Genomic DNA, 24820 nt, shown 5'->3' on the forward strand with positions numbered 1-24820 from the left:
ATGCATGAGGGATCAGCTGATGCTGAAATTCTTCACCAGACTTGATCATTTAACCATAAAGACATGGATCTCTTGCAAGATATAGCTAAATCAGCAAAGAACAACACTTCAGATTGGAAGACAGATTGGAAGATTCGAGTTTTTTGACACTGCTTAATTAAGCTATGCTGCTTTTCACACCAGGACTGCCAGCAGAAGGCAAAACATATTGCACGCATACAGTTCCATCTACAAGCAGACACTAAATGGCACTCCTTCCTCGCTTCCTCCCTCTGCTGTGCGCCGTCCCACCTTGCCTACCAACCTCCCTGGCAGGCAACCAGCACGCCCGGAGCTGCTCTTCCCCAGGAGCACAGTGACTTGTGCTCTGCCCACAAGCCAAGGGAGCCCTCGAGGACAGGGCACCACGTACCTCTGAGCCAAGCAGGAGCAGCATCTCTTGGCAAAGACTTCTCCGAGCAATGAAAGCACCTGCAGCAGCCGCGTGTCCTTATCCACCTCTGCAAAGCTGAGCAGATCCCAACGCGGCTTTGCACAGCAGCCCCTCTTCCAACCTGAGCCCCGGCACTCCAAGGGGAGTGAATTCACCCCGAGCTCTTGGCAGCATTGCTGAAACATCCTGTTAATCATTTTGCGGTTTTTAAGAGTAAAAAGTGTAATGAAAAGAAGCCCAAGGGCTTACCTTGACTTTGTCATTAAGGCAACGGTGAGGGGGAGAAACAAGAGAGGAGAGCAGCTAATGGGTATGCAGAGGTCAGACCGGGAGCTTCAAAGTGTGTAGGTGCCTCATTGATTCTTCCCTCAGATCCATGAAACCAATAAAATTACTTTCCTGAGATCCTTTCCTCAGAGACTGAAGGCAGTACTGTCTCCTGGATGCCTAAAGCTTGAAACTTGTTTGGAAAAACCTGAACGTTTTGCATTTATTATAAAGAAAGTGAGAAAGGTATTTGCATGTGACAACGATTTCTGGAAGAATGGGGGAAAAGATCAATACTGCAAGATGCTTTTGGTGTTAGTACCCATGGAAGTATGCTTCTGTTCAGCTAGAACAGAACTGACACTCGTTTTGCTAGGGTTTAATGCATATTTTAGGATTTGGGGGCAAAGATTGCCTTTTGTTTGTGTGTTTCAAGCCAAATTGGCCCATGGATGAGAAATTCTCCTAAGTGCTAACAAAATATTAAAATTCTTACAGAGATTTCTCTGTAAGATGATTATAAATTGAAAGAAAATTAAATGAGAACAGCAGAAGCCTTATGCAACATGACCTCTTGGTATACGCGATCAAAATATTGAGGATGCACGAGGAGGTTCTTTGAAAAATGTGGATGAGAAACTTCAATGGTACCAGGATGTCTTGGAAGGATGGAAATCGCCCAGGCATCACTTGGAGACCTAAATTAGTCTCAGTTGTTAAAATAAATAAATAAATATAAAAATAGATCAGCTGGATGAGACAAAAAATAAAAATAAAATTATAAAAAAGACAAATTGAAAAGAAGACAAATTGGAAGCACAAACCAGTAACAACAGAGGTAGAAATTTTGGACTACTTGAAGTTATACTGTGGAAGTTGAAATAGTTTTGGTGAACTAAAGAATCATAGAGAAGAACAGCCCAACATTAATTTAATTATTGAAATCAGATGAGTAGTTTTTAGAGAATTGGAGCAGAGGAATGAGAAGAAAGTACGGCTACTTGAACACAAAGCAGTGAGTTTTGGAAAGTACTGTGGGAAAGGAAGGCACTGCGTATGTCCTGCAAATTTGATTAAAAACAAAATAAGAATGGAATAATGAGATCAAGGACAGTGAAGTGCATATCTCAAAACAGGGCTGTACAAAGAAAATTTAGAAAATTATTTAATTAGAAAGTACCAGGAAGGAATGGAGGCACGATTATTACTGGCAGAGCTTAACAAAATTACATCCCGGCTCTGAATGCCTCTGTAACAAATACTGGAGGAAGGCACACCTGACCAGGCGATGGGAAGAAAGGTTGGGCTCATTAAAAGGAAAAAGCAGCAGCTTGTGCAGAAAGCCCAAGACCTCTAACTTAGCCGCTTATGATCTGAAAGCTCCTTATCACATTCGTTAATGACAAATTGGTTGAACTTCTTAAAACTAATGATGTGTTTGAGATGGGGAAGGGTATCGACAAAGCATAAAAGGGGAAAAAAATCAGCTCACGGTGGCCAAGCTGCCAGAAGGCAGAAAAAGACACTGCCTGAAATGCCTGAGCAAATTCCACAAACGTGTACGCTGCTGTCACAAACCTGTGTGCTATGTGATGAAAGCACATCTGTTGCAACAGTAATCCCTGTAAAATATGTGAAAGCAGAAGATTTCTGTATGGAACACAGTGGTAAAACTCTGCGGAAAATATGAGCGTTTTCCAAGGGGCTCCAGTAATTTCCGTGAGCAATGAAAGATGTTGGTGTCTCAGCAGACAGAAGAGGGGTGTCAGAGTGAGGACCTGTACGCGGTGGTCTCGCTAGGAATACGTTCAGTTGGTCAGCTTCTCAATGCTCAATTCCTGATGCAAATTCAAGTCACATTTTAGCTTTGTTTTGTTCGAATGAATTGCAAAGTAAATCACAAAACCCAGAATGTACAAGATGGAAGCAGAACAGAAAACAGACACGAATATTTTGCAATCCCAGCAAATTCAGTCTCCCAGTTTCCCACAGCACTGCACCGGGTCTGCCCCCACTAAACTCACTGGGAACTTCTCCATTAAAACCCGTGTCAATGGGATCAAGTGCATGGTTTGGCTGAAAGCTATACATTTACCAACCAAGTATTTATTATTACACAGGCAGTTCCCAGAAGATGCATTCACTTAAGGTCTGTGAGAATTAGCTATCAGATAACATGTGTTGCCTATGGGGAGTTTGAAAGAGACACTGTAATTTATTTGGTGGGAGTACAGTTCCATCTCACACTTCAAAGTGTCTGAGTTCTCCTTTAAAAACTTCAAAAAATCAAGAAGAAATAATCTGACGGAAGAAATGTGGCCTTTTAGCTAGTGGATCCTTCCTCCCAAAGAATCTTGGAAATGCCCCTACCATCGCCTCAGAGACAATCAGACTTTCCAGTTGTCTGACCTGAGACCTGGAAGGACTGTAAATCCTACCAGTGCAATCAATCTTATCTGCTGCAAATCTTCAGAGCTTAGACGCACCGGTTTTCTTGCAAGGAACACTCTGCCCTTTGCCAGGCCTTCCCAGCGGGGTTTCAGCAGCGCCGCAGACCATTTAATTCTCTTCAGGCGGTCTGATAAGAGGGTCCCAGATGGAATGGTGTCAATCAGTTGGTGTAAACCAGTGAACACCTTCATATAGAACAAAGGCTTTACTAATTCGGGCAGTGCACCCTTCCCACCCACGTCCCACCACCATCACCAGCAGCCAGCATCACAGCTCGCAGGAAGGCAGCCAGGTGAGGCTCTCTTGAAGCCCAGCAGCACCACTGAGAAAAGTGGATTAGGAGTTGCCACAACATTTTTACAGCTATCCTACCTGTATCACACATCCAGCCATAGCTCCACAACCAAAAACAAACCCAAAAGGGAAGAAACCAACTCCTCTGGGCTTGAGTCTGATGAGCCTTGAACAAAATTTCCACTTAACTTTATTCCGAAGCCTGTGTTTTCTCATCTGCATTTTGTCGCTACACACTTGTCCCTGCATCTTGCAGCAGACTGATAGATTTCAGCAGTCTTCCAAAAATATTCTGCTTCAGTAATTTATGACCTCCAGGTCAATATCTGAAATGCTACAATGGGTTGCCATGGAAATGTCGATACGATTGGCTTCTCTGCACACATGTAATTGTTATATCCAAGAAAAATACCTGGAAATTTAGAAATTATAGCCCAGTCATCTTAGGGTGATTGAAAATAACATTTTTGCCCCTTGTTAGGTTTTATACTGGAGATTCCGCAGTGCTGTGGGGCTGCCTGGGCCATTTAATGCCCCCAGCTCGAGCCTTTGGGCTGCCTTTTCCTAACTATCTCACAGCCTAACAAGTCTCCAGAGACTCTGCTTGAAGAAAAACAAAGCAAAAAATACTTCAGCTTGCAAGTAGAGTATAAAGGTAAAATGAGTGATTTTTCAGCCTGCTCTTTAGTCAGCACTTTCTTAACAGGGCTTGGTAAAGGCTCCGGCGGAGTGGCAGGCAGAACGGCCAGCGAGCCTGTGAGCCAGGATTTCAGCTCCGTGAGCCTGTGAGCCCTGATTTAATCTATGGCCTTTAACAACAACATGGCATTTTAAGCCCAGACCCTTGAAAGAACCGATTCCCCAATTTTCAAGCAATTCGTTTTATGACGTATTAAAAAAAAATCTGTTTTAAAAGCCACCTAACAAATATATTCAAAATAGCCACGGATATCTGGGGCTTGGCATAGCCAGCTTCAACATGAGGGCAAGTAGCAGAGATGAGCAGGAGACTCACACCTGTGAATAAAGGGCTGTGAGGGTGCTGAGAGCCCGAGATCTCCGTAGGATGGGGATCAAACCTCTGCTCCACTCCGCAGCCAGAAGAAGAAATGATTGTGATGTGTTCATCACTATAAATAGCGACGTCTCTCCTAAAAGGAAAGCCCTAGAAAGGAACCCAAGAGGATGAATGAATTCTGAAACGATGGTATAGTAAAGTTCAGTGAGACGAACTGGATTGCTGCCCGCTCAGCACCACAAAATGCAGCTCACGAGATACAGTTCTCAGTGCCTGCTGATTTCATACATATTAACAGCCAGGCAAGGGCAACTTCTCATGTCACTGTTTAGTTCCTGCAGCTACCAGCCCCACCAGATGCTTTCACGTGAAGCGACCTGGACTTGCTGCCCTCTGACAGGACGCTGCTTCAAAATGTCACCGCTGCCCACAGCCAAAGGCAGAGATCAAAACTCCGGGTCACTTTACAGCACGCTGCCAGGTTATACCAAAGAATGAGAGATACTTCAGGAGACACAAAAAAAGAGAGAGAGAAAAAAAAACGAGAAAGATCAGAAAGAGGAAACACAATACTGGTTGTATTTCTTTATAAATTAAAAAATAAAAAATAAAAAAAACTCCCTACACCGTCAACATAAACTTTCTCTCCTGACTTTCTGCACTGGGATGTGCATTTCTGAGGCAGCTGCTTCAGGCATAAAACATTTCTGTGCCTCGCCATTCAGGAAGCAAGCACCTTCAACAACTGATACGTCTCCACATGTGTAACAGGAAAAAAATCTCTTGACAGGAAAAGAGAGGTGGACACAAAGTGCACAGATGGCTGACAAAATTACAAGTTTTAAAATGGCAGTAAAGAGCAACCACTATTTTAGCCTTTTATCTTTGGGTTACTTTTAGGACTGAGCACGTCTCACATGATTCCTTCTTCAGATAAATGAATCCTTCATAAAATATTCTTTAATTAATCACACAACTTTTTTTTAAAGCTACGATTGCTGAAGGAATGTTAAAATATCGCAGTGACCAGGACTATTTTTTTGACTTGACAACCTACAGTGGCCAAGCCCTGCAAAATGGAGCGGAGCCCAGGGAAGTGAGCTCTGTTCCAAGGACAACCGTCTGAAGCCCAGAAGCGCTAAAGAAAGAGCTCCGGAGCACGGCGAGGCTCTTTGCAGCACCACAGCCGCCGGGCAGGCCAGCAGGGAGGGACTGCAGAGGATGAGCCTCCGAGGAGCTCTGCTCCTGCCTCCTCCCTGCCACCGGCTCCAGGTCCAGCTTTCTGGCCTCATTCCCCTCGCACGTCCACCCCGCAGCACACAGGGGCTGCCGAGAAACCTTTTCGGAAGAACTACCTGTGGAACTGTCAGCTCTGGAGCTGAAATCAAACCGATCCCTAACCCCCTCGCCATCCAGATTGTGATTAATAATTTTTCCCCTTGAAAGCACTGCGCGTTGCCGGGCAGGCAAGCCGTGCCAGATGGTCTGTGTACACACAGAGAGCTGGAACAAGTGAGTGACTGCACAAAAACTCACAGATAAAAGGAAAAGCAAAGATGCAAACCAGGCTTTTAATCAAAGAACCTGCTGCAAAATAAAGCACAGAATATTTAACCCGTTAACAAGCACTGCGGTTTGGAGAGCAGAGACTTTACCCCGTGCCAGGGGCTGGGACAAGAGGCCAGGTGCAACCCTGCATCAGGGTCTCTTTGGAGGCACACTGCCAGTGGAGGGCAGGGGCTCCACAGGCACTGAAAAAGGCAATGAAATGTTTCAGTCGCTTGCCCTGGGGTTGTCAGACCCCCCAGTAGCCTCCAGCAGGTCACTGCATCCCATTTAGCAACACGGCCAAAGGCTCAAATGCACTGGAAAGAGACGGGAGCTGCAGGACTCCTGCAGCATCTCCAGCAGCCCAGGGCTGGGGCTCAGACAGCAGCAGCCGGCAAAGGGACTGGGGGGCGGCTGGGACAGAAAAGGACTAATCATTAGCACAGTTAGACTTGTTTAACCTACTTACGAAACCATGTCCCTGTTCTTTTTTCAACAGCAGAGGCTCAGCAATAGATGCAGATCTGTGCAGGAAGCGGTGCAGCGCTCAGCCACGCAGGAGCAGCGTGCTGTGATGTGCCAGCAGGTCACAGACACAGGCACTGGGTACTGCTCACCTGGGGGCCTTTAACAGAAACCCTTTAAATCCACATTAACAAAATAATCGTCGTTTGGCTAAGAGTACATCGTGGTTTGAGTCAGTCCTGCGGAGAGAACATTTTAAATCTTCTTAAAATGCAAGTGATGGGTAACATGACTCCGAAGGTTTGTAGTCAAATGAGCCAAGACAACTAAATTCAAATTATTACCAGTGAATTTGGGCATGGGACTTCATGCCACGCTCTCCATTTGGGAGCAAATAGTTGGAAAACCTATAAATCATGCGTAACACTATCATTTAGAGGGATCAGTCTGAGCTCAGTTAGCAGTACTACAGTTTCTGCTACTGCCATAAACTTCTTCCACTGTTTCAAAACAGCATTTCTGCTTTAGAGAAAAGCACATATTTTGAAGAGGAAATAAATTTACTACTGATTTACTACTGTGCCGGAGTGCAGGCTCAAAGCTTCTGAAATCAGAAGTCTTACTGGCTTTTTCCTGGGCTGAGATCTCCTGCCTCTTATAACTTCAGGAGAGCACTGGGGAAAGGAGCCTTGCAGTAGCTGAAATGAAAGTTAGCGCTGCTGCTGCTGACTTGTCAAGTGAAAGTTATTTTTCCCTAAAAAGTCCAGGCAGCCCCAGGCATTGCTTATGGAATTTAAAACAAAGAGAACACAAACAAATACGCGAGAGTAACACCGGCTACAGAAAGTTATCACCCAGCTCAGGCTCTAGCTACGAACATGGCTCCACAGACCAGGCACTGTCTGTGCAGCACCAGTTTTGAGGCACTGAAATCTTTTAACTGGAGCTGAGCTTAGGAGCAAGAAAGCATTTGCTTATAGGGCCATGCTGGTGTACAGTAGCCACCATGAGTTAAGTGACTGCAGAGGAAAACCCAAACGGTTCTTCCTCCCCCTCCTGCTGCATCTCGTTCTGTTATTAACGCAGTGACCCATCCAGTGCCCTCCTTTAAGCATCAGGGTACCAGCAGCACACTGCATTTCTTCAGCGGCCGGCCACCGAGGAGCAGATTTAACAGCACTGGGAACAGTCAGGACCAGGTGGAATACCTTTTTCATCCTTGGACCACTTCACAGGGCCTCACATGGGGCTCTTCTGTGTCAAGAAATGACAGAAATGTCAATGTTTGAAGGCTATCCATCTTCCCCACAACTCTGGGCTTGCCCATCGCTTTCATTTGATGACGCCTGAAGCTTTTTGCCTGATCAAACCACTTTATCATCATTATCATGGACAGCAGACGAGATTTATGCTGCTTTCAGTCTACAGCAAATGTTTATCAGCATTTTCGACTAAAGCTTACTTCAGTGACGCATACCAGATGCTATTTTGCGTATTGTTATTAAACAGAGTTTGAAACCCATCACACAAAACACCAAACAGTACATGCCATCCATATTTTCAAATTCTCAGTTTCAGAATCCATTTCCCAAACAGAGATACGGGTTGCAGAACGTTTTCAGTTGTCGGGACAGAATATTAAGGTCTTCCTGTGAACAAGTTTCTCCCCCTTTGTGCCTGGCAGACACATCAGAACCTGCTGGGTTATTGCCATCCTCTGTCTTTCTCAGCAGGTTGGACAACATGCACACAGCTTGTAAATAAACAAGCCCCCAAAGGATGCCACTTTGTGGAAGAGCTCACCAATAGATGAGGAATTGCAAAAAGCATGTGGGTGTGCACATACATTTTCATAAGCAACAACTCCACACATGCCTGTGGGCGGCTGCACACACTCACACATGCAAGCACTTGCACGGGCTCTGCAGGCAAGCTTTGACTTCTGAACTGCTGCTCCTATGAACTCCGGTCTTGCAGGGGGCTATTACCAGCAAAAAACAATCTCAGCTTTCAGTAAAAACAAGGTTGACACTACTCTTGTCCAAAAGGCAAATATTTTGTTCTCTCTTTCCTCCCGTGAGGTTGTGAGGCTCAAGTCATTAAGTCTTGTGAGATCAATGGATGTTATAATGAAGAATAAAAACAAACATTAATGAAATCTGTTATAAAGTGTATCTATAAACAAACAAGTTTTGACTTGTATAAATATAAACAAGTGATTAGCCAGGCTCAGCTTCACACACCCTTAGTGCTGAATTAATTAATAGAAAAATGTGAAAAATAAAACGAGCGCTTTCCCCATGCTTTCAACAGAGCTTCTCACAAATATTTTGTAGGATTATTTGTATGAGAACTGTTGTTTTACGGACCAGGATCAGCCTTATTATCATTTTGTTATATTTAGCAACATTCAGTACATTTGGTAATATTCAACTCCAGCTGTAAGCTGTTTACAACCATCACGTAGAGAGCCCTATCACATTGTTTCAATTTAGTAGAGAAGCTGAAATGAATCTGTCAGTTAAGAATGAAGTGAAGAGTATTTTTTAATTAGCTAACAATACGAGCAAACTGCTGATATTTAAATAAGCACAAATAATTGAGTTGATCACCTTTAACTCACACATAACTGAATAGAAGTGGAAAGCCCTCGGTAACTTGCCTCATCACGCCTCATAACCGAAACAGGATCCCAGGTCCATTCAGAAAAAAAAAATGAGCATAAGGTACACGTGTTAACACTACTGAAGTCAGTCTGACCATGTGGATATCAAACAGCCTAATGGCAACAGGGGGGGGAAAATGCAGAAACCAAGGGTCTTAACGCAATGCCGTTATGTTCCTGTACACCACATTCCTTGTATTTCACACTGAACGTATATAAGCGTCTTGTTCATTAGCATTTAACTAATTATCCCAGATGATTTATTGCACTCTTATGAAAATAGGAATCTTTAGATTTGCTCAAAAGTTTCACGTAAAAATTACTACAAAAGTCTTGTTTGCCCATACTGGCAAAGAACTGCTTCATCAGCTCCATCTCTGGTTAGGAAGGGTGACATCCAAGGGCCTAGTAACTCTCTGGAGACTTGCTTTTCGTAAGTGCATAACCTTGCTTCTTATTCAAGAGTTGAATCACAACTGAATTTCCAATCTTTCCCTTCCCAGAAAAGCCCTGTGAATCTGCAATGTGAAATTCAGAGAAAATCCAAGACAGGAGAAAGACAGATGTATTTATCATGCACAGATGATGTAGGAAGGAGACAAAAAAATACTGTCCTCAGTGCCTTACTGACTGCAAAATAAGGGAACAGTAATTAATCAGCAGGAATACAAACTGAGACGAAATATTGATCGGATTTGGAGAAACTTTGGTCTTCTGAAGGAACTGTTCCTCTGCAGAGGTAACCAGAAAAGTTTCTGTAAATTAGAATGGCACCCAGCCAGCCTGCAGCCAATCTGAATGTCGTTTCAGGCAATCCAGAAAAAAATGTGCAACAGATTCACATTGGTTTCTAAAAAGTAATTTAAATACATTAGTAAATCAATGGCACTGACAGCTTGATGGACTATGATGGAGGAGTCTTCCTCTGAAACATCATCTTTAAAACCTGTAAAGCTCTGGCAGCTGACTTGTTACAACTTCATCAAATTTTTACTTTATCACTTTACTTTACTTTATTACTTTCCCAACAACTTTCAGTGTTTGGTTACTTCAGCTTAAATGGCCATGGCTTTCTCTCCTGCTGAGCGGGGCCCTGACCCCTCAGGACTCTGTAAGGTCCCACCAGCATGAGGAAGAGAAAGGCTTTAGCTCTGTTAGCCCATGGAGAGGCAGGAGGTGGCCCTAGCTGGACTGAGGAGAAGCTCTGCTCTGACGAGGTTCAGCTATCTGTTCAGAAAGGAGCTGGTTGCCCCCATTGGGTAGAAGTAGAAACTCCTTATTTCCTTCCTTTTACCTGACTGGTGCATGTTTATGGCCTGGGGGATATTAGCCACCTGTGACTTGAAGGAGGAAACAATAGTAGACATTAAACAAAAATGCCCCAAGAAGTACATCCCAGGGTCACACAAAACGATCACGTCTTTCAGCACCAGGCTACCACCCCTGTGAAGACCTGCCACAAACACAAGGACTGCTGTGGGAAGGGGCTGCCACCCTCCAGAAGAGGCTGGGAGCCTGCCCAGCCTGTCAGCCCCAGTATGTTCCTGGTGGGACTGGTGGCAGGTTGGGCTCGGCCCTTCCAAGGGATTCAGTTAGCGGCCAAAGACTGACCAATCTGCCCGGTTCAAGTGCATTTGGAGAGGTACCTTGCTGTCTTCTTCAGTAATAAACTGTTCTTTGCTAAGGTCATCTTTCAGCTGCACAGTAAATAAAACTGTCAACTACAGCTGAGTTCTGCTTCTCATCAGTCAAGCAATACAATAAAACTCAGAGGAGCGTATTTAGACAATGATTTGGAGAGAGAATGCAAACCTTGAGGAAGTTTTAGTATAATCTTTTCCTCCCAGCTGATCAACAAAACAGACACAGTAATTTAGCTTGGGATATGTGATACAGAGTTTACAAGCCTGACGCTCAGACTGCCTTTAGAGACAAAAACAATCAAGTTGTTTTTCTAGACCTCATCATAACCATTAATTAAACACTTACCTTCTCTTCACCTAATGTCTAAAGAACATTTGAGAAAAATAAAAAATAAAAATAGCAGTTTCAAGAAAAAAACACTCCTCAAGCTTGCCTATTTAATTTTAATTCTATTGTGTAGGAAGTTTTACTGCTGTCAAGAAACATTTCTCATCTATGTAAGAAGGAATTCAGCTGGAAATACTAAAATATTTTCAACTTACTGCTTATTTTTATCTAGAGGAAGATAAATTATTGTATGCATGCAAGTAGTAAAAACACAGTTGTCAGAAAAAAACAGGGTTTATTCCCACCGTACCTGCCATACATCAGTGAACCTATGAAAATATTTCTTGCCAAAACAATTAGCCCAACTGAGTGAGCTGTAATGAGCTCATGTTGACTTTTATAGTACTACTCCTCTCCCGATTACTTCCCTAAAATATGGTGCCTTCAGTTCTCCAGCACATTAACAACTTGTGTTTAAGGGGAAAAAGAGGTAGAAGCGCTGCTCCCTTTACTCTGTGACTCTCACCAAAACCAGTTAATCCTACACCAGTCAGAACGCGATGACTCAGGCTGCCAAAACAAATATTTACCTTTCCCAATATCCTAATAGCGTTTTACATAAATGCAAAAGCAATCCTGATGTTGTCCAGAATCAGCCTCTGCCGCTTGTTTCACACCCATGCTCTCCCAGCACGTTCCACTTCCTAAAGCCAGCACGCCGGCCAAGCTGCCATAAAAGATGCAAACCCCGATCTCTGCAGGGGTTAGGAGGTGGTGAGTTTTGGTCTTCTGTGTTTTGTTGTTTCTTTGATTGTTTGAAGAAAGAACAAAATCTCAATTTCCCTCCCTATAACAGACGGGTAACAGTGCATGGAAAATGGTAGAATAACCCTGCTGTCAGGTACATCTCACAGGCCTGCACATTTGGGGTGTAAACTGCAAAGCCCCTGCCAAACACGGGGCCTGGTGTGACCATTGCCACGACCACGGTGGCAGAGACAAACCCCACATCCTTGGCATGATGACTGACCCACCCAGCTCCCAGTCCAAGGGGTTTTCGGTTCCTTCACCTCCTGTCTCGCTGGGATGAGAACAGCTTGTCCCTTTTCTGGGGGAAAAATGCAGAGATAGGAATATTTACAAGGAATTCCTATCTATCTTTCCAAACCCAAACATTCACAAATCATGAGTCATGACCCCCCTTCCCAAATCACTGGATGAAATTAATTTATCATGGGATTTTGGAGGATGTTATCTTCAAAATTATGGAACACCATGCAGTCTGTACTATTCATTGCTTTAAAATATTTACAGTCAGAAACCACAAAGTTTTTATCAACCATTAAAAGATCCAGAAGCTCACCTAGCAGGAAAAAAAAAAAAAAAAAAAAAAGTAATCACATTATTTGTATGATTCCTGGAGGCTGGACTTTAAAAATAGTCCAAATGTTACAATTCATCATATGTAAATTTATGGGACTTGGCAACAATGCCAATGTCTCCAGGGATGGTGGAAGAGGGGGAGTGCTCTTGGTTAAATGCTCTCTGCCTCTCTCTCCCTTTCTGTTTTATTAAATAGATACAGTGTGCTGAAAGTGCCTTAAGTATATCCTAAAAAAGCCCATTGATCAATTTGGAGTGTTATGGAAACACGCAGCACATCATGCTTATCAACACCCCATCACCAAGTATTTTGACTCTTGTTAAGCAAAACGAGATGCATTCTGGAAAAAGACAACGCAGAAAATAAAATTACAATTTTTTTTTGCAAACATGCCCTTTCCAAGACTATTGCCCAGAGCAAATCAGGAGTGAGAAGCCAGGTTTAATAAAAAGCAAAGAAGAACAGCCCAGTTTCAGCGTGGTTGTTCACTCGTTTCTTAAAGGCAAAGAAAATTTCATGGGGAAAAAAAAATATATATGTATACATATATTGTGGTTTTGTTTTGTTTTTCCAAAATAAAAGCTAATCTTTAATCAATTTTACAAATCAAGAGAGGACAGATAGAAGGGAAGATTACTCTCTTTACATTTTTTCCCTTGTTTTAAGATTTGAAATATGAAAAATTACTACAATTCCTACCTGGCACAGATACCTGCTGTTCCAGACAAGGTCAGCACTACATCTCAGCCTGGCCTACAGATCAGCCTCATTTTTGCTTTGTAATTCCACTGTGCTGGCTGAGAGCTATTACTATTTTGTACCTCTGCACCAGAGCCTGCAAACCTGAGTCCTTATGCAAGCGCACAGCTTGCAGGCCCCGAGGAGACGGATGGCAGAAGGCTGCTGGCATCGTGCACCACACTGCCTCGTACGCTGCGTCGCCATCGGTCACACCTGGCCGTCCACGAGCAGCTACACAGCACGGTGCTGCACTTCACAGGGGTTTTCAGATGCTGCTGTCAGAGCCTTCCTCCAGCAGGTACCGCATGCCAATAACTGGAGCTGATCTACAATTTATGCTTTGCTGTGTACCAGACTCCTACTCCCGAGGAATATTTATCATCCAAAAACAAAAATACTGCCATAAGGTGTGAACAAAATCAAGTCTTTTGTTTAAAAGGAAACATGGTGACTGGATGATATTTTCCAACATTGCAGTAATTTTATAAACATATACTAAGAGAGCAACTTCCACCATGTGATTCTGGGATGGCAGCGCTCAGACCCCTGCCTCCCCCCAGCTCTGGTCCAGAACGAGCACAAAGGCCACCAGAAGAGCCCGACACAGCACTGCATCAGTCACAATATTCAAAAGTCATTTTGGTGACCAAACTGGAAAAAAGTCAAATGAATACCATTGCTTGCTTCCTTTTTCATCCCCATTCCAACTTGGACATTGAGAAATTTAGTGTGCTACCTTGGTGCTAATTACTGCCTAATCTGTGGCTGCCTGTTCCTCCAAGTGGTTTCAGGGGATTACTGCATGTAGAAGTGACGGTAGAATTTTTAGAGCAGGTTACCCCATTTATCTTTTCAAAATGTACGGTGGCATACTAGAGAAATAGGGATCATGGGCGTATTTCTACAAAGGGAAATCTAACGCACCGCAGAATACTTGAAAACATACTGCAATAAGATAATGCTAGGGTATGAGTGGCAAATAACTGCAGTTTCATACACAAATTTGGAGCCAAGTTGTTTTTTTTGCTTCCAGTCAAATGACCCAATTAATCTCAGTGTTAAAGTCAGCTGTCAAAACATCCACTTACCAAGTTTGCATCCCTTATTTATTCAGCAAAAAAGGAACCACATCCGAGTAGAAATAGAAAATACTACAAAGCAAGGGTGATTATGTTTAGCTCTTGTTATTCCATCCCTATCCTCATACATGTTATGTTAAATTCCACACACAGAAGCACAAATAAATCAAGAAAGTTTATGTTCATATCTGAAGATACCATTATTTCCCCGTTAGGATTAAATTCAGCGGAGTGAAAACAGTGACAATGCGAACTGTATCAGCCTTGCTGTCCCTGCTGCAGCCTTTCAACACAGACTTCGCAAAGCCAGCGCTACCACCTGTCCCCAGCACACAAGGGCACCTGTGCCCTGCTGCCCCAGCCACCATCCTCTTCCTCTGCTCTGACATGGGGACTCTGCTGGGACTTGTGACTTCATGCTGTCCCTAGAGCCAAGGAAGTCCTTAGAGCATACACAGCTCCATCATCCTGGAGATGGTTCTGACTGCTGCAACGCTCATTTATGTCAGGTGTAGTGTTCAACTCCTTCCCTACCTTTTCATCCATAGAGGCAGAAGAACGCACTTCCATGTTCAAGGACAGAAAAACCAGACAGCAGATCATGTTGCCTACCTGCCTTAGCATCACTTTATCCATCAGCTGGTATTAACGCCTCTGCCTTACCTTTATACAGGATATCTGCGTTCTCAACAGCAAGTTGCTTCTTGGCAGCTGCTCTGCGGTAGACCACGTGTGTTCTGCCTCCTCCCTCCTCCTCCTCGTGGGCCCCCTTCTCCAGAGGTTCGATGAAGAACTCATCCTTGTCCGTGCGAATCATGCCAGCCTGGAGCAACAAGGCAGAGATCGAACATTTTGTGTTAGTGCACATACAGCAGACACTGTGAGTAAACAGTTACAATATGCTTAAGCACACATTAGTGCTCTCTAGAGAGCAATTAGGATGCAGAGAGGAAATCAGGTGAATTCTTTATTAGAACAAAATGAAGCATCGTTTCCCCAACTTGACAAGAAAGGACAAAAGGTAAAACCCTGAACCAAAGGGATTTCTCCTCGAACCAAATGAGCAGAGCACAGGTCTAAGAATCTGTCCAGGAAACACCATCTCAATTAGGAACCAGCTACAATGAAAGTTAATATGACCTTGGCTATCTGTCAGCCACAGAACGCTCCAGTGCTTACTATCTCTGCTAAATAAAGGATCGGTTCAGAGCTGGTCCTTATGGGCAGTTCTACAGCCAAGAAGCACAGAGTCAGCCTTTCTGTTCAGAAGCAAAGCAGAAAAGAACTACGGCTTACGTGCAGGCAAATAAGCCTTGTGATTATCTTCCCCTTGACACACACACAAAAAAAAACCTTCTTTCAAGAATTAGCTACAAACTAGGTTTAAAAAAGGTGTCAGCTGTGCACTGCCAAGAAAGAAAAACTTATCCAGACTGGAACAGACACCCAGGTATGAAACACTGAGAAATTTGCACTGCTACAGAACACCTCAAAGGGACATCATCCGAACGATTCTCACAGTTTTCACTGCTGCTTAACACAGCAGGGAAACCAGCATAAAGACTGAACATTTTTTAAAAGTCTTTTTACCATTTTCATGCAGGTGAAACAACCTGGATGCCCTGCAGTTGTCTCCTGCTGGCTGTCTTGCCCCAGTGGAGAAGGTAACCACAGCCAGCAGGCAGCTGGCAGAGATGGTTGGCTTCAATCAATTTTCCTGCGTGTGTTTACACATCTGTGTTTGAGAACTTACACTGACGAACACTTATCCTGTAAACAGAAAGTCTTACTATGAAGACTGGAATCTTAATAGTGGAAAAACTGTTTAGTGTATTAAGGAGAGACGCCTGAAATCCAACCTTCAGATCCTTCTTCATCGCGCTCTTTTCCACTCTGTCCACTGACACCCAAGTCAAGTGAAGACACTGGACTTAGGGGCTGTGCTCTCACCAGCGACACATTTCTTCCTGGAGCCCACATCCTCTGCTGGGAGAAGCCCAACTTCAAGCTTCCAGTTTGTCTGCCTCGAACCCAGCAGCCTCACTTGAAGCACGTACCATCTAAACACTCTTATCATACCCCAGCATTAAAGTTCTCATACAAACCGTATTTTTCTTCTACAAGCAGCAAACTACATTTCGACTGCTATAAATACAGTATGTTCTTTGGTTCCCTCCTTGGAAAAATGTCAGGTTCATTTGTCATGTCTTAACTTACATTAGGCAAGATTTCCAGTCCCAGATTTCATATATATAATGTATACAAAAACAGATTGAAGAGGAAGGATTAAAGAAGCAAAATTATATCGAAGCAATTTAAACTGATGCCATCCTGCCTGTATAGAGAGGAAACTGAATTTGAAATCCTGTCCTGTTTCTTCTTATCTAATTTAGATTCTACATCAGCCACAAAAAAGGTGAGACAGGCTCAGCAGCTCAAGGAAGCTAAGACAACCAAGCGAGTAAGTGCTGAACCCAGAGAGACAGCGACTGACATTTTACTGTAAGAAGAAGTACATGAAAAATTCAGAATTGATGTTTTATTCCAGAATTACTCTCCTTTTAATATATATTTTAATTGTATACACGCACACGTTTCTTCTGGATATTGGATATAACATTCGGCAATTTTAAAGTCATTTTATGAGAAATGCATAACGAAAGATGGAGAAGAAAGGAGCGTTTGCATACTCAGCTGCACGCAATACGATGCACATGCCATACAGACGCCCAGGAAAAACACACAGGCAGCCTGACTGCCAATGAAAAAGGATGTGATTTGGCTTTTGGCAAGTGAGCTGTATCACTGCATACAGACGTATTCCTGGACTTATTAAACTTACTATTAACTTAGCAGCTAATGCTGGCTTTTAATTGTTCACGCGTTGTTAAAAATACAGACCGCACTGGGGGAAACATTGCTACCACTGCCTACACAGCAGGGTGCACCGATGAGTTTGGAGATACTGAAACCTTCCAAGAAAATCAACAGAGAAGCAACTTGTGTCTGATCAGTTCTGTTACTGATTGCAGATGATCAATTTTTATAACTGAAATCTAGCTTCCAGTGCATGGCGGTCTTTTGGAATAAAATAAATTAAAATCTGTTGAGGCTGAAGACTGCCCCCCAAGGAGATGAAGGCAGCACCCTGGGACAAGCTACAAGGCTCAGCAAGGAAGACATTTGCAGGCTGGTGCCCAAGACATAAAACCAAACACTGACACTCCTTGCAGAAGGCTGCGCCTGGTGCTGGCCTTTTGCATGCAGGGGATTCCCGTGGCACTGAATACTGCCCATCCATCAGGTGCTCTTATTACATACTCTGCTTCTTGGGTAGACTCAACACCACTCTGTACATCCCCATGACAGCAGCCTCCTTAATCCTGTTGTAGCGTAGATAGGAAGAAATGTAACCATTAAACATGGCTGAATACTTCTCTCACACCCCTCATTTTCATCTTTGACTTAGCACCTGACAAATTTCTCTTTTCCTTTAGCCCTGAGAAACACATCCATTATTTTTGGTCTGAAGTATTAGGAAAGAGTTAGTGTGTGTTTGAATTATAAAAGAAATATATATTTATATAGATATATACATATTCCACACAGTCTTTCGTTTAACCAGCGTATTTTCATCTCCTAAATTGAAATAAAGAAAATATGGCTTTGTTCAAGATTTTGAGAAGAAAATTGACTTAGAGTTCCTACAGCAGTCCACAGCTCAAGTCATCTGCCTAATAATATACCCACAGTTATAAATGATTCATTAAGAAATGTGTGGGGCTCCTGAATGTCTCTGCCACACACTTCCTTGCTGCTTCGAGCAGGACATTTAACTTCTTTACTTCCATTTCTCCACCTCTGAACCCTCACAACAACAGTCTTACAGGATAATTACAAGGGCTGATTTGTTGGGTTTTTTTTGTTTGTTTTTTTTTTTCCAAGTGCTTTGAATTTGAAAAGCTTGAGATGATTGCCTAATGCTTTTTTTTTTTTTTCTGATATTTCTCAGAACACCCCAAAAAAAGCCATCAGGAAGAGGAGATTGCTTTTAGGCATGAACTCAACACCAGGGCTTTCAGCAGCCAGGCGGGCAGTGGAGGGGCACAGCTCCAGCAGCATGAGTTTGCCCATGCCCTTTACCCAACCTGCCCCAACTTTGTGATGACATCAGAGAGCATTAAAGTTGCTGCAATTTGCTGGAGAATACCTCTGGATGACTAAATTAGAAATGCCGTATCATCTGAGCAAATTGGTGCCTTTCTTTTGACACAGGTTACACCAGAAAGACCTGAGAAAATTCTGGGGCTCTCTCCAGGCAATGCAAAAGCAGGACTCAGGCTCTCGATTATCAGTTCCCTCCAGCTCTGAAAAAGAGAGCTGTGGCTCTTCTGCGGCTGCTTCATGAACTAAGAGGTTAAAAGAAAGTGCTAGGGGCAGAGCTCTCTGCTGCCATGCTCACCACCCACCCCAGGAGCTCTGGATACGGAGCAGCACCTCCCCTCGCCCCCCTCTGGAAGCCACTTGGAACTGGGTGGGAACCCAGCATCCTCCCTGGGAAGTACCTGCAGGTCTGGCAAAGATGCAGAGTGACCTGTTACCTCCTCCCCTCCTCTTCTGGGACTTCCAAATAGAAACTGAAGTGAGTACGGGAATATTGCTAAATAACGACGGCAGCTGTGACTGCATCCTGTGACTTGTAAAGATACAAATTAATTGCAAATGGTTTGCCTTTAGAATGCACCAAACTGCAGTGAAAAACCTAGAATATCCCATTATTTCCCAAAGCAGGACATCCCCAGGCCTTCCTTCCAAGAGTTTTCAGATCCCAGCTGCAAATTACTCGAATCAAGCACTGCTTAGCACTCATTAATATGCATTAAAGACTAGAGCAGAAGACACTTAATCAAAAGGAAACTGCAGTACGGAGAATCAAAACCTCGGCTAAGGTTAGCAAGGCAGTTATTTAGAAGTGAAAGCCACAGGAAAAAACTCATATGGAATGCAGAGAGTGCCTGTCCTGCCTAATTACGACAAGAGTTATATTGATAAGGCACAAATGAGTCTGTTCCAATACAGAGGGTGAGGGTTTAGGGCTCCACCAATCTCCTGTGGGGCTACAGAGCTCCTGAGCCACCCCAAAGACCTGCCAGGCTCGCAAGGACCCCTTGACCTACAGATATGTGTAAATGCAATGACTGCACAGACCCTTCTGTACCGCTCAGCTTTACAGGACGCTGCCATGGGGTCACCACCTCCCTTTGGGACCTGCTGCCAATGCCAAACCCCACTGCTGGGATGGAACCACCGGGAATTTCTCGCCAGCTCACCCCACACTGCAGATCTCAGCAGTGAAGCAGGTCTCTTCTCCAGCCTCCTCAGCCCCTCTCGTGTTTCTAAAGGCATTCTTTTAGCCTAACTTGACAGAAAAACCGCCTGGCATATTTAGACTCGGCAGAAAACCCCAAGTTTTCGAGCATTAGCTCCCGTGGCTAATTAAATGTCTCACTGGTTCTGCACTCGGTGAGCGACTTAATTGTCTCCTCGTTCCCATTCCCATCGCTGCTCCCTGTTCTAGGCTGTAACGAAGCAACCCAGCTAGCTGCTGCTGCACAGCTCCAGAGCTCCAGCCCATCCTGTAACTGCAAGTTTAATTAATGTTCATTTTCTTCCTCATTAGTACTGCTTTACAAAGTTTCTCATTGCCATATAAAGGCAGATTTACTTCCCAATCTCCAAGCACACGACACAGACAGAAAGCTAAAATTAAATGTGAGCAAATCTGAAATTAATAATAAATAAATTTAAAAATTTTGAAGTGTCTGCATGGTTAAATCCATAACATAGAGTGTTGCAGAGACTCTTGGAAACAGTATTTCTGTAAATAGAGAAAGTTCTGTTGTTGGTTTTTTTTTTGAGTATTTGATTCTGAAAAAGGTAACTGGCCACACAATGTACCTGTGCATGACCATACCCTAAATACAGTCCTGAACTTATTCTCCTTATATATATAATAAGTTCGGACTACCTGATATTTAAGCTCAGAGGTTGGGGTAGGAGCCTGCACTATGATGTCAGCGAAGCCCCCAGAGGGGAATTTGCAGTACGGGACCCTCCCAGCAATCAGTTCTCAGAGAAGCAGAGACAGGAGATTCGTACTTCACTGTACAGTTGCCAAAAAATATTTTGTAGATGACTTGAAAGAGAAAAATACTTACACCTGCAGGACAGCAGATCCGACAAGGTCTTATTCTACTTTTATTCTGTATCAATGTGCTTGTACCCTACATAAACTTGATTGCTACACATTTGACTAAATGGGCACTGATATGACACTTCCAGCAGAGAACGAGAAAGCAAACTGCACATTCTATTTTTATTTATATCCTTCTCTAGGCCTTAGAGCCACAAGAACATGCCTTTTCCAAACAGCAACAGACACGTCCTCTCAGCACCGAAGTCAGGTATGGAAATATTATTAAGTTCAATTACATTACAACAGACCTTGTGCATAAAGAGCCCAGATGACTGGAGCGAGATCACCCAGGAAGTCTGGGGTGTGATGAAGGACACAACACAGACCTTGCAAGCTGCTTCCAGCCCACGGGGGATTCCTCAACGTTTTCAGTCCTTCCATGTATTTATTTTCAGTCGTAAAGTACATTGATTCGGGAACAGACATGCTTGGCATTTTATTTCCATTTAGCTTCATTCATATGGAAAACAATGAAAAAAGAGCTTCTTATATCATATTTGCATTTGATGCTTTGAGTACGTCTTGAACTCTTGAAGCACTGCACGGCAAATCCACCTTTCTCTGAACTGAATGGAGGCACTGAAGGAATTGCATCAAATATTTGGAAGATGTAGCCACTTATTGTGCTATATCCTGTTGCTGTCCTATTTATTCAGGCCCAGGCTGGGTGGGGAAAGGGAAAAAGATTCTTTTTTTAACGTGTATTTTTTATTACTGTCAGTCTAAAATTAGTATTTTGCAGCTTTTTTTTTTTTTCCTTTTTCCCATTAAGTTGCTTTATTTTCCACACTTTTTCAAAATAATTAAGAAGGTAGGGGAATAATCATGTATACAAATAGGAATTACATAGATTGATAGACAGACAGACAGGCAGAGCCTGCTGGGCAGCCATAGGAAAGCTGGATGTTTCTTAGTGACCCTATTTATCCTCTGCAGAGCAGGGTTAAGGGCACGTTTTTAATGCACTTTGGGATCTCCTAATGAAAAGCAGCACACAAGAGCTATTCATACTACGAGTGCTTTCATGACAGTCTGCTTTCTTACGGTCCTTGCAGCACAAGGGAGAAAGAAAACCCATCCATTCACGTGTCCGCTTCCACTGCTACCGAAAATAAAGTTTTGTCCACAGAGCCCAGGCGAGCCACGACACAGCTGCAGGTGTGATTAACAGCAGCAGTGGGACAGATCTGCAGCCCATACAACCCGAGTTAACAGAGCCCTGTTAGTTTACAGCAGATGAGGATCTGAGCCCAAGCCGTGCATTTATATGGAATAACTCATTTTGTGTTTTTGAGAGCGGTTTTTGTGGTTTTCGAAGAGACAAAACAGCGAGACAGACTGTGCCTCTCATTCTCACTGAACTGTGAAGAAAACAGACACGACTAAAGCAATAGCAGCACATTTCAGGACAGACACAAGTGTTCCAGCCACGGTGTCTCGCTTTAACCGCTGGCCGACACTGAACCCATTGCCTCCCTACTCCCTGCCTCTACGAGAACAGCACCAAGATCTCACCTGGGCCACTCAGTGCCTACCTCTGGGCAGCAGCAGGTGCCCCAAGCACAGCTCCCTTCGGTGAGCCTCCTGACTCTGCCCCCCACCACTTGCTCCCGCTGCGCTGGCATTTGCTCGCCCCAAAATCCTGGGAGTTCAAGAGAGGGAAGCTGCGATTTCAAAAGGTTACATTACACACACACAACCACAGCTTTCTGCAGTTATCTGTAGCAGACACAGAATGCAGCCTGCAGAAGTGTGGCAGAGACTTGGAGGAGGCAGATTCACAGCAGATGTCCCTGATGCTGTGCAGCATCGCTCCTTTGGCAGGTCTGCTCCCACCTTTCAGGTGCCTCCGGGACAACCAGCAGGAGCCTTATCTCCAGAGTGAAGCTGCCAGACCTCTTACAACTCCGTAGCTTTTTAAACAGAGCCCAGCATGTTTTTTTAGCTAAAAGAATGCACAAGCAAGAATGTTTTGGGAAGTCTCTAGGCCTGAGGTCCGCAGGTCTGTGTAATTCCCAACGGGAAAGAGGTGAGTTATTAAATGGCTGTTAAGAACAAAAATGATAAATGCAGCAGATCGCGCCGACTCAGGGGACTGTAAACTTGATTGCTGTTGTTGCAAGCAGGGAATAGTAATTGCAGTTCTCTGCAACAGAGTTTCTCAATTTTAATCTTTCAGGGAGGAAAAGCATGAATATCAAGTCCATGAATTTGCTAACAGCGAGATCCAAAAGGATTAACTTTCCCATTTTAACACAAGGAACCGTTTGAAATAAAGCATTTCTGAGGTCACTTTGACAGAATGCATAGCTGAGTTCTACCCTCAGCAATAAAAATGAATTGACATTCTGCAAGAAAACAAAACCAGCCCGACTGGAGAGCTCTTCAACTCAAATTCTCACAAACTGGGGTGGTTGCTACACAAGTTTCCTTTCAAAAATATATTTGCTTAAGGCACAAATCACCACCCACTGAAGTCAACGGGTGTCACATTCATAAATCTCAAGGCCAGGATTCATAAATGAATTCATAAATATTAAAGCAGTTGAGTCTGACCTTCTGTGTAAGACAGGCCAAAGACTTTCACCAGAGCCTCACTGCAGCCTCCCCAAAGCAGCCTTCATCTCGAATGCAGCAGGGTTGGATCAGATCCATCAATGGGTACGAAACAGAGGCTGGGGCTTTGCTACGGTAAACAAGATAAAAGGATGCAGACCAAACACTGGAGGAAAAGGGGTTACTATATTCAACTTCTTTTCTTTTTTTTTTTTAATATACTAAATCTGAGTAGAAACCGTAGAAACTTAGCATTTAAAATAATTCAAAGCTACTATATTGTTTATAAATAATAGAAATCCCGAATCTTCCCTCAAGAAGATGGCACTGCAGCAACATTTCATATTCCAAAGGAGTACCGGTGCTGCAGAGCAAACTCCAGCACAGCAGTGCCAGCCGGTCAGGGCCTGGGCCATCGTGGCCTGCTCCTCCGCCGAGCTCTCCCCGTGTCCCTCAGCAGCCCCATGCCCGTGCAAGCGGGTTCAGAACCCTCACCCCAAAAGGCAGTCCTATGAAGACGGGCACCGGGACAGAATCTGGGTTTACCTGGTCCCCAGATTCTGGTGCCAGCACCTCCAGTGGAAGCCGGACCCCCAGGTGCAAAACCTCACCTGGGGGAGGGGGTGCACACCCCCTGGCCCCATTCCACCCTGCTCCGAACCCAAACCAGGCCATAGAAAGGTCCAGGGGTGGTCTGTGCAGTTACCCACAGCTTAGAAATCAGAGCCATGCTCTGCTAAACACAAGTTTTACTTAAATTTAATGCCTGTAAGGCCGAGGGGAAACAAAAGCTCCAGAAGCTTACTAAATCTGGCACTTGTTTTCCTTCCCACATCCCACAGCCAGGCTTATTTTAACCTTCCTGCTCTTCCCCTGGATGGGAGGGACAAACCTGAAAAGCAGTTATCCAAATGAGAGCTTGAAACCTAATGAGAGATGAGCTTTCAATTTTATCCTGTGCTCAGTTCTAGGCTTCCAGTACAAGATGTCAACAAAGTGCAAGAATCAGTACAGAAACTAAAATAATTAATCCCTGGAGGAACAGGCTTATTAAGAAGGATTAAATCAAAAAACTAATGTGCACTATTTGTCTATATGACAGAGGAAAGGAGGCATATGATAACTCTCTGGCATTTGAAAGCACAGAAGAATAAGAATTGCTGATAGAGAAAAATTTGGATGTATTAGGAAAGAAACAAAAAAAGCAGCCACAACAGAAATTTGGGGCTGAAATGTTACAGACAACCTCACGCAGCCTAAGAAAAAAAAAATCACCTCAAAAGCCTATCCTTAAGAATCTTTACATTAATATTTTTGATTCTTTACATTGCATTGGTACCTAGAGATTAAGGAAGATTTAGGTGCTGAATGATAATAAATACAGGCCAGTGGGAACTTGGCTGTAGGGGAAGAAAGCTGGAGGCTCTCCATCCCTGACTTCATGGGCCAGCCACAACAACGGATGCCAGACAGACCACCCAGAGACAGCCTGAAGCTGCCTCCTTGCTGCTACAAGTGGAATAAGTGCAGGTAGAAGTCCCCTGGAGGGGCAGGGCTTATTTGCACTCTCACATAAACAATCACCATTCCTTAATGCAATTAATCCATATGGTGATCCATATGCCTAGAGCAAAAGTGGCAGATCCTGCAGCATCCAGAAGGTCTCTAAAGAAGCACTGGGAGGAGCTGGTG

At 43.8% G+C, this 24820-nt stretch overlaps 1 protein-coding gene across 2 annotated transcripts in view; it reads right to left on the reverse strand.

Annotated features, from left to right (window-relative positions):
• The window catches only part of ADAMTS2 (ADAM metallopeptidase with thrombospondin type 1 motif 2), a 176797-nt gene that overhangs the window by 98217 nt on the left and 53760 nt on the right, over positions 1 to 24820 (reverse strand). For both annotated transcript variants that reach the window (XM_027468533.3, XM_072023135.1), the window contains one exon: positions 14980 to 15139. In XM_027468533.3, the coding sequence (XP_027324334.2) occupies positions 14980 to 15139 (160 nt within the window). The remainder of the gene's footprint in view (positions 1 to 14979; positions 15140 to 24820) is intronic.

Source organism: Anas platyrhynchos, chromosome 14 (assembly GCF_047663525.1).
Source record: "Anas platyrhynchos isolate ZD024472 breed Pekin duck chromosome 14, IASCAAS_PekinDuck_T2T, whole genome shotgun sequence".
Classification (NCBI taxonomy): domain Eukaryota; kingdom Metazoa; phylum Chordata; class Aves; order Anseriformes; family Anatidae; genus Anas; species Anas platyrhynchos.